The following is a 9789-nucleotide window of genomic DNA, read 5'->3' as shown; positions in this document are numbered from 1 at the left end:
TTGGTGAGTACATTCCGCCCGGTTCCGGGAGGAAATAACAGGAAAACTCCTGCTCCCAGCGTGCCCCGCGCGCCGGCCCGCGCGCCGGGGGGCGGGGCCTGCGCGCGCGTGCGCCGAGGCGGAACGGGCTGGCGGGTGCGGCGAGGCGGCCCCTTCGAGCGCGGTAGTTTGTTCCGTGAGGAGAGTGAGGACGCTTAGGCGCCCTCGGCCACCTACCCTTCCCCGGTAAGTGCGGCGGCGGTGGTGGATGCCGCCGCTAGGTGGGGAACGGCATCCAGGGGAGGGTGCTGGCGCGCCTGGGGGCCCCATCTGACACATTTCGCGCTCGCGGCCGTCGCCCCTCGGGGGGGTGTTGGTCGCCTCCGTGAGGTGGCCGGTGTAAGCTCGGTGCCCGCGGGCCCGGCGGGGATTTCGCCCGCCTGGCGGATGGGGAAGCGGGAGTGAGGGGACGCGGCGGGCGGGGAGAGGCGAACTGCGGGGAGCCGTGAGGGGTCGCGCGGAGCCTTGGGGACGGCCACCCAGCCCCGCGCACGCGCGCCAGTTGAGCGAACGATGGGAGCCTCCGGTGCCTTCGAATCGCGAACTCTGGGGGACTCTGCTCCGAATTTCTGCCCTGCGACCGCTCGGTGTCTGTCGCCCGGCCGGATTCTCAGCCCCCGGAAGACTTGAACTCTTAACGCTTTTGTTTGCCCGCGACTTGCAGCGTGCGGCTGTGGGTCCGACCGGTGGTGCCCACGCCGGCTGCTGGTGGAAGTTACCGTGCTTGTGGCCTGTCGGTCCTGCAGCGTGAGCTGCGATCGCTCATTGCACGCTGGGCTCGAGGAGTCGTCGTGCGGGTCCCTCTTGGAGGCTCGCGATGCGGGGACACTGCCAAAGGAAGGGCACTCCCGCAGCTCCCGGTTTGCAGAGCCACACTCTGGGTCGAGACCGGGTTGCGGCGCGGTGAGGACCGGAACACGTGCCCCAGTTCATCGGGAAATCTGGGAGTAGAGTTTTTTCTGGAAACAACCCCCCACACACCCACACAAAACCACACGCACACCCTAGTTTCTGAGGAGTTAGTAGAGCGTTCTGGGCCAAGATAGTGGGTTGAATACGTGTATCTGCTATTACTCCCTCCGGAAATCTCACCAAACTTGCAGTGAAGAGGATTTTTAAGAGACGTGAATCCTGATGGTGGAGAGAACGGGAAAGGAAACAGCAGCAGTAAAATAGTGGGGTCTGGAAAGCAAATGTTCTGGCAAAACTAGCTTAATTCTAAACCTGCAGCAAGAAGTACTGTTGAACAAGTCTCTACACACCACACGGACACTGGCAGCACCGGTCACCTTGGGAACTGGCGATGAAGGAAACGGTGTTGGGGGTGGAGCCGGAGGGCTTGAGTGAAGCTAACGTAGGTGAAATCTGTTCCACAGGCATTTAGATATCTACATCTCTCCCCATTTCACATTTTTGGGTGACCGCCTTTCTCCCATCAGAAGGCAGGAGGCTCTTCTCTTGAGAACATAAAACAGGATCTTTGAACCAGGGGACCCCAGGCACACTTAATTATGGGACTACATTTATGAAAGCAGGGACACTGAAGGCGGAGGTACTTTATCCTCCTCCTCTCACTCAAATCTCAGAATTGTTGTAGCTAGACTAATTCCCCTCGTGTTCAAATAAGAATTTTTCTGCACACACTTACACATATATGGAAGGACGATAAGTTGGTCACAGTGGTTGCTTCTGGGAAAGGGAAAGAACTAGGCGTCTGGGGGAGAGGGATGTGAGGAGACTTACCCATTTACATTTTTGTTCTTTTAAAATTTTGTACCATATGCAAATATATTGCCTATTCAAAAATTAAATGTATTCCTTAAAAAATAGAATTTCAAATGAAAACATCATTTGATACAGCAGTTCCTCTCCCATGAATTTATTATATGGGTTTGTCTACACATGAGAAAATAATGTAAGTACATGCCATTCATTGCAAATTTTAGCAAAATATTGGAAATAATCTCAGTGTTCATTAATAGATAATGGCTGGTGAAATAACTTATGTAAGACCCTTCCTTGGAATATTTTGCAGCCAAACTACAATGAAAGAAACTCATTGTATAAAAAAAACGTAAGCACAAAATGTATTTTAAGTGGTAGGGGATTCAGAAAAGCATGAGTTTATTTTTAAAAAAGGAGGGGTATGTGTGTATATATGTGTAAAATATCTGGAAGTACATGTAAGAAGCAGGTAATACTGGCTGACTTTGGAGAAGGGATCTGGGTAATGAGTCAAAAATGTAGTGAGGGAGGCTTTTCACTGTATATTTTTGGCATCTTTGAACTTTGAACCCTCTTATTGTTACCCAGCGAATGAATAAATAAATGTTAACAGGTAAAAATAGATGAATAATGGAGATCTTGATGTTGGTAAGATTCTGAACAATAAAAGATTTCTCAAAACAGGAAGGAATGCTGCATAACAATCCCCAAATCTCAGTGGCTTACATATCATGCTCTTGGTTCTTCAGTGGCTTAGATCTTGGCTGGATTAGGCTGGACTCCAGACTTTAGATTTGGGTTCGTCTCTGCAGCATGCATCTTCGATCTGGGACCCAGGCTAAAAAAGCAAAAATACCTGCAACATGCTTTTCTGATGGCTGAGGGTGGGACTTCAAGGGAGGCTTCTTGAAATTTGCCGTGTTTTCTGCTCAGAAGTGACACATCGAAACTTCGACATATATTCCATTATTTAAAGCAATGTCACATAGTCAAGTCCCAAATCAATAGGGTAGAAATGTATGTACACTCTGTCTACTGGGAGGCTCTGCAAAGGCACCTAACAGAGAATGTGGATATATACTTCTGTTGTGGGGTGAGAGGAGTTGGAGAGATAATGTTGGAAAGATAATGATGAAAGAAATGGGTTAATAGACAGATACTGTGAAATTAAATTGAAGATAGTTGGTTGAGAATGAAGATGCTTAGGAAAAAAGATATGCATAATATATGACAAAATACAGCATTTTACTCCGATATGAATTTTCTTAAGGTTTCCACGTCAAGGTATCATATTGGCTTTTCTTATGTAACATCTGCCATCCCCACACCTGGCCCTGTAACCCAATTCTGAGTACCCGTGGTTTTAGGAAGCTTGAAAATTAATGAAATAATGCACCTGCAAGGCTCCAGTTCTTAGAGAAGTAGTTTTAAATGTGTTTATTTCAGCTACTGAATGTGTTCATTCATAGTTTTTATGTCATATCCATGTCTGCCAACCTACCTTTCACAACAGAATCTTCTTTTCAGGGAGATGTCCTTTGCTTCTCAGATGTAAGGCACTTTAAGTTTGTTATTCAACAGTGAAAATGAGTCATACAGAGGTAATACATATTTTCGTATGTTCTGCATCTTCAGGGTTCCTTTTTTTTTTTTTTTTTTTTTTTTAAGTCATGTGGCTCCAGAGTAGTTTTCTTATTTTCAGCTTGTGCAGTGAGAGACAGTATAGCATTAGTGGTTAAAAGGAAGGACTTTAGAGCAAACTGCCTAAGTTTGAATCCTAGCTAGTGGCTGTATAACTTTGGGCACCAAGTTACTTAACCTGCTGTGGCTGTTTTCTCATCTGTAAAAAGGAAGTGATGATAGTACTTCATAGAATTATTAGGAAGGTTAAATAAGTTAATACATATAAAGCACTTATAATAGTACCTGACACACAATAAATAAATACTTAAATACTAGCTATTGTTAATATTGCTTTTTATTTAGTGGCCATGTGAGTCATGGTTCTCACAGAACAAACATAGTTATTTAATTGTCTGAATAGGCAAGGAAGTAATTTTTGATCCCTTTATTCTCTTGAATTCCAGGTTAAATTAAAAATACCTTTTGGAAATAAATTACTAGATGCTGTTTGTTTGGTACCTAACAAGAGCTTAACATATGGAATAATTCTTACACATGGAGCGTCAGGAGATATGAACCTTCCTCATTTGATGTCACTGGCATCCCATCTTGCATCTCATGGTTTTTTTTGCCTGAGATTTACCTGTAAAGGCCTTAATATTGTACATAGAATTAAGGCATATAAATCAGTTTTGGTAAGAAAATTTCTTTATATTTACTTATAATAGAATTTTGTTTTAAAATTCTTACATTTAAGACAAATTCTATTAGCAGTCATATGATTTATTTAAAAAGCTTTTAATGAATATTCTTAGAAACTCAATAGTACATGACAGCTGTATAGTAGTCAGATTTTTCTTTCTGGCTCTCAGTTTCCATGGAGATGAGTGCTCCCATCATAAATGTTCTTTCATGGTACTACCAAGGAAACTATTTATGATGTAATTTTCTTAGTGGAGTTATTTAACGTCAGAATATAGTTCTGGATGATATTTGCCTACTGTAGTATGAATGTATAAATATAGCATTTTGAAGCTGTAAAATCCTTGGATAACACAAATTTGAAATTTTTAAAATCCAGATTATTTCAAACTGGCTAAGTTTCTCAGGGCTTAAAGTTAGATTTTAGTTCTATTCTGTATTAGTTGGAAGATTTTACTGGCTTTGTTTTTAATGTAATTCTTTAAAAATAGTTTAATACTTTTTTTAAGACAGGCAAAGTGATTTTTTTTTCTCATTTATTTGCCTGTATTTACCCAGCTATGATTTGATAGTGACAGCATGATCAGAAGAGCAAAGACCTGGTCACCTCTTTCAAGAAGAATCCCTTGAGATTTTATGGTTGTCTTTGCAAACAGTTTTATACATTTCACTAATGATAAATATATGTTGGTTTTTCCAGTGGAGTATTTCATAGGAGAACTGATAATTTTTTGGTTGGTTTTTCTAGAATTACCTAAAGACCTCAGGAGAATACAAATTGGCAGGTGTTTTCCTTGGTGGTAAGTTGCAATACTTGCTTTTAAATCTACTTATATTAATATAGGAACAGGTGATCGGTAATTAAAATTAATTGGTGATAGGAAGCTAATTTAAGGATTTTTTGTTTTGCTAATTCACTTTCTTTTATAACATCAAGGCACTTTATATATTTAAAGTAAATTTAAAGCTCATACATACATTTTGGAACCCAAAGATCATTCCTTTTATTTATATTCCTGAGTCACTGTCTCTCAAATGATTCGTTGGTCCTTACCTCAAGTATTCTTCAGAGAAAAAAAACCGCCCCCCCTTTTTTTGACTTGGATCAATTTTTAGCATTTCATGAAGTTATAGATGTCCATTATGGATATTACAGCTTGTTAATTGCCACCTTTTGGAGTTAAGTGATAGAGTTATGGTGGATGAACAGTAAATGAAATCTTATTTGCCATCTTAACACCACTTCTATATATGAATGTTTGTATTTCAAACTGAACTTAATTTTAATTGATTTTTAGGTCGTTCAATGGGCTCAAGAGCAGCTGCTTCTGTAATATGCCATATTGAGCCAGATGATGCTGATGATTTTGTTCGAGGTCTCATTTGTATTTCTTACCCACTGCACCATCCAAAGCAGCAACATAAACTTAGAGATGAAGATCTCTATCGTATAAAAGATCCTGTATTGTTTGTGTCAGGCTCAGCGGATGAAATGTGTGAAAAGGTGAATTATAACTTGATGTTTGCATAAATGAGAGATGAATGAAAGACAGTGTCTTGGAAACAAGATATTATCGGCAACCTTCAATCTCTTTAAAAGGTGCCGATTGGACTAATGCTAGTTTTGTGACTTAGTTACCTGTTACTTCGGAGAACTGAAAAATACAAGCATACTGACAGAATTCATCTCCCTGGAAAGAGTTGCTAAATGGATTGACTCTTTTTTGGGAATAAAAAGACTAATATCTGAATCTTGTGATTTGGGGATTTATACTAGGATGCTGTACATTTGGTTCAACATTTAAGCGGATTCTTCAGTTTGTTATAAAATTGACTCGAGACAGAGTAACTTAAACATGTTACTATAGATGGTCTAATGGAGGCTTGATCTGTTCTATGATATTGCTGTATTTGAGAGATGTGGACTGCCACTTCTGTGGACATTTCTTTGCATAGTCCATTGCCTTGAAAATTGTCTTTAGAGTAGATATTAGTGAATATTTAGTGAATGGATGCCAGTATAGGTGGTACAGGGAGAGAAAGGATCTTTATTAAACCCTGAAAGAGCATTAGTCTAGCATCCTCTTCTTTTTTTCCTTTAGAACTTGTTGGAGAAAGTGGCACAGAAAATGCAAGCTCCCAATAAAATCCACTGGATTGAGAAGGCAAATCATTCCATGGCAGTGAAAGGACGATCAACAAATGATGTTTTCAAAGAAATAAATACACAGATTTTGTTTTGGATCCAGGAAATCACTGAAATGGACAAGAGATAATTGTATCTAGCTACGAACTACATTATTTTTAATACAAATACAGTTCATTTGATAAAGAACAGCATACCTCTCAGCAATATGAGATATTTCAGATGAACTTAATGTTCTTTAATGTTTCTCCCATTTTTAAAACATATTTTAATTGTGAAATTAATGTCCTTTATAAAATGTTTTTTGAAGCACTGTTATAGTTGTGTAAAGATGATGTACAAATATTGAAGTGGTCTAAATATAATTTATTTTCATTAATATAGTTAAGTTTTGAAAAAAATTAAACATTTGAATTTTGTTACAATGGAACTTTTGTCTTATTTGCTATGCAACTGAGAAAGTACTCTAATTTTGCAGAGCAGTGTCTTTAAAAAAGGAAAACAACTGTTTATTATGGTAAATTTAGTTGTTTTATAGAATGTATGCATTCATTCACCTAATCTTTTAATCTCAAGGGATAGGAAGGAAGATACATTTTCAAATTTGGGGACTCTGAACATTGTTTTTGGAATGAAGTAACTTCATTCAAGAAATGTTTCTTGTAGGCCTGTTCCAGGCAAAGCCTGATTAGGTTTGTGAAGATAAGTAACTACTTAAGAGCTTAAATGTAATGGAGGAACTTGATATCTAGATCTCTCTCTCTGATTAAGGGGAGAATGAAATATGGCCTAAATAGTGGGATTAACATCTGTGCTGTATCTAGGTGGAGTTAGGGTACCTAATTTTGGCCTGGAAAGTTCAGTTAATACTTGGACTGGACTTTGGTGGTGTTGAGTTACGTATTAAAAACAGTGTCTGTATTTCCTACAAAGGACACAGAATGTGATGGCGCTGATACGTATGTTTGTAGGAAAGGGTAGTTTTCTATAGTAAGATAATAACTCCTTTTCCTGGCTTCTCTACTGCTCTATTATTAGGCCCTACAGAGAGCCTCAGGGGGGCCCAAGCCATGCAGATTTTTGAGGTCCCTCATTCTTCCTTCTCTGATAGAGTCAATGAATTTTAATTATTTGTTAATTTTTTCTAAGTAGTGCATAAAGAACAGAAGCCTAGATAACAATGTCTAAATTGTTTTATATTATAGAATGAAACTATGAAATCAAATTTTCTGTATCACTCAGTGTATAATAGTTACTTTTTAACTAAATTTCTCAAACGAGGCCTAACATTCTAAAAATAGTATATATCTAATCATTGATTAGCATTCAGAACTTTAAAACAGTACTGTTGTCAAAATATAAACACGTTAAAAACATCCAGAGCTGACAATGGTGTATAAACTAGTATAAATCAATTGGAAAATATTAATACTGTAAATCAGAAGTAAAACTAATGGGAAAGTGAAAAGGAAAACTTACTATAGAGCAGACCATAATACAGAAGTACAATGAAAAAATAGATTTAAAAGATTATTAACCAGGTTTTATAATTATTATAGTCCAGTTTGCAAATTAAAGTATAGGCATGATATAGATGACCAAAGATACTAAATCAAATATAGAGATAATGTAGAGGGTCATTTAAAGTTGATTATTTTCCCTGAGGGGCCTGTAGGAAACTTCCTGATTGATGATAGGGCTTGTCATTTGAGACCTGTGTACCTAGTCAGGGATGGGGAACATAGAACTCCTAGAGAGATATGAGTGAGCTGGGTAAGGCTGAAATAAACATTTGTGAAAAGGTCCCGGCTGCTTTTCACAGATTTGCCACATCTTGCAGGGAGAATGTGCAGCCCCTTCAAGATTGTGGTCAAAGAGCTGTCCTGGCACCTCTTCTGGTAGGCACCCCTGATTAATGGCACAACCATTACCTAGACCAATAGTTCTCAACCAGTGATTTTGCCCCCTGAGGGACATTTGAGAGTCTCTGGAAACTTGGTTGGCCCAATGGGGTGGCAGTGCTTCTAGCATCTGATAGGCGGAGGAAAGGGATGCTGCTAACAGTCTAATGCACAGGACCGCCAGACAGGAAGAAGTATCAGATCCAAGATGTCAGTAGTGTCCAGAACCTTGTCCTAGACAAACTTTACTTGTGGGGATACCTTAAAATCCTTTCTCCCTCACCATTCGCTTTTCTACCCCCTTCCAAAACCATTTGCTTCCTTTTAGCTGTCAACACTGGATTTTCAGTCTCAAAGTCTGATTTTATCCCCTCTTCTGTTTACACTGCAATCACTCTAATGTAGGCCTTTATCGATTCTCATCTGCATAATTACAGTAACCTAACTGATCTTCCTCTTTTGTGGTGGTCTTGCTTCAACAAACCAGTTGATACCCTCAATCAAAAGCTGTTGATGGATCTCCAAAAGTGGCGATTAAGGCCAAAGTCTTGAGTTCAAGGCTGTCCACAATAGGCACTATCAACTTTTTAGCACATTTCCCCATACTCTGAACGTGTACAGCACAGTGACTCCAGTTAACCTGGACTATCCAAGGTTTTGAAACTTTCCTGTTAGTCTTTTTTCACCAAATCTTCCTCATCCTTTAAGACCCTTAAATTCTTTTCCTCTTTACAGCTTTTTTTGAATTACCACAACCAAGTATCCCTTCTTGGAATACATATAGTATCTTCCTTTCTTTGTTGTTAATCACACTCTGCCTTCTTAGTACATTATTGCCATATTGGTGCCATATCACATGTTAAATACTCCACATCAGGGAATGGTTTTTACTGATCTTTGTATCCACAGAGCACTTTTTAATTAGTTGTGTTGAACTAAGGTATTCAGAGGGAGAATTTTTAACCATTATGAGCAATCCTTGCTTTTTTGTTGCTATTTTATACACATATTATTGGGACTTTTTCCCGATACATAAAAAAATGCCTAGTTCACAATGTCCAAATAGTGTAAAGAATGTAGCATTCGTAGATATAATTGGTTTTTAAAAACTAAACAATCTTTAGGCGTATTCTCTTACAGTGTATACATTATTGTTAGTGATAGGGTTTCTCTGGTGTTCATTATTTTATTTTTATTATTTATTTCTTAGATTTCATCCATTTATTTGTCAGAGAGAGAGAGAAATGGCAGGCACAAGAAGGGAGAGTAACAGGCAGAGGGAGAAGCACTCTCCTTGCTGAGCAAGGAACCTGATGCAGGACCCAATCGCAAGACCCCGGGATCATGATCCAAGCTGAAAGCAGACACTTAACTGACTGAGCCATTCAGGCATTCCTGTTTTATTTATTTTTTATTGTCTTCATAATTTTTAAGAATAAATGCAGCTTAGCACTTATTTTGCACAGCTTACTTGAGATTGACATGAGAAGAGGTTTCTGGGATAAAGAAGAGAGGTGTTTATGCTAAGAACTAGGTGATTGTACTTTTTAGTAGGCAAGTACATAGGTAACAAACATGACAAAGCCCTAAAGGAGGATATGCTTTTCTTCCCCATCAGCAGGAGTGGTACACAGAAGTTCCACTTCAGTTCTT

At 39.3% G+C, this 9789-nt stretch overlaps 2 protein-coding genes across 3 annotated transcripts in view; both read left to right on the top strand.

Moving 5' to 3' along the window:
• The first annotated feature begins 101 nt into the window (after nucleotides 1-101).
• TEX30 (testis expressed 30) lies at nucleotides 102-6659 on the top strand. 2 transcript variants are annotated; one of them, XM_046028156.1, is made up of 6 exons: nucleotides 102-225; nucleotides 3292-3365; nucleotides 3852-4082; nucleotides 4838-4889; nucleotides 5388-5593; nucleotides 6192-6659. In XM_046028156.1, exons 2-6 carry the CDS (start codon nucleotides 3351-3353, stop codon nucleotides 6363-6365), a joined length of 678 nt encoding a protein of 225 aa, XP_045884112.1. In that variant the 5' UTR covers nucleotides 102-225; nucleotides 3292-3350; the 3' UTR covers nucleotides 6366-6659. The 2 variants fall into 2 exon arrangements, with proteins under 2 accessions (XP_045884112.1, XP_045884113.1); XM_046028157.1 differs by lacking the exon at nucleotides 3292-3365 and having other exon boundaries at nucleotides 120-225.
• A 522-nt stretch (nucleotides 6660-7181) lies between these two features.
• Nucleotides 7182-9789, top strand: part of CCDC168 (coiled-coil domain containing 168) — a 32871-nt gene continuing 30263 nt past the window's right edge. Inside the window, exon 1 of the mRNA XM_046028334.1 lies at nucleotides 7182-7202. Within this exon, the coding sequence (XP_045884290.1) occupies nucleotides 7182-7202 (21 nt within the window). The remainder of the gene's footprint in view (nucleotides 7203-9789) is intronic.

The sequence above is a fragment of the Meles meles genome, chromosome 14 (genome assembly GCF_922984935.1).
Source record: "Meles meles chromosome 14, mMelMel3.1 paternal haplotype, whole genome shotgun sequence".
Taxonomy (NCBI): Eukaryota; Metazoa; Chordata; class Mammalia; order Carnivora; family Mustelidae; genus Meles; species Meles meles.
Note: the sequence above shows the minus strand (reverse complement) of the source record. Positions and strands in the feature narration are given on the sequence as shown.

What these genes read in the sequence shown, in the direction of transcription:
- TEX30 (XM_046028156.1), top strand. An exon ending in GGCAGGTGTTTTCCTTGGTG is followed by an intron (nt 4,890 to 5,387) that starts GTAAGTTGCAAT and finishes ATTGATTTTTAG; the next exon opens with GTCGTTCAATGGGCTCAAGA. An exon ending in CGGATGAAATGTGTGAAAAG is followed by an intron (nt 5,594 to 6,191) that starts GTGAATTATAAC and finishes TTTTTCCTTTAG; the next exon opens with AACTTGTTGGAGAAAGTGGC.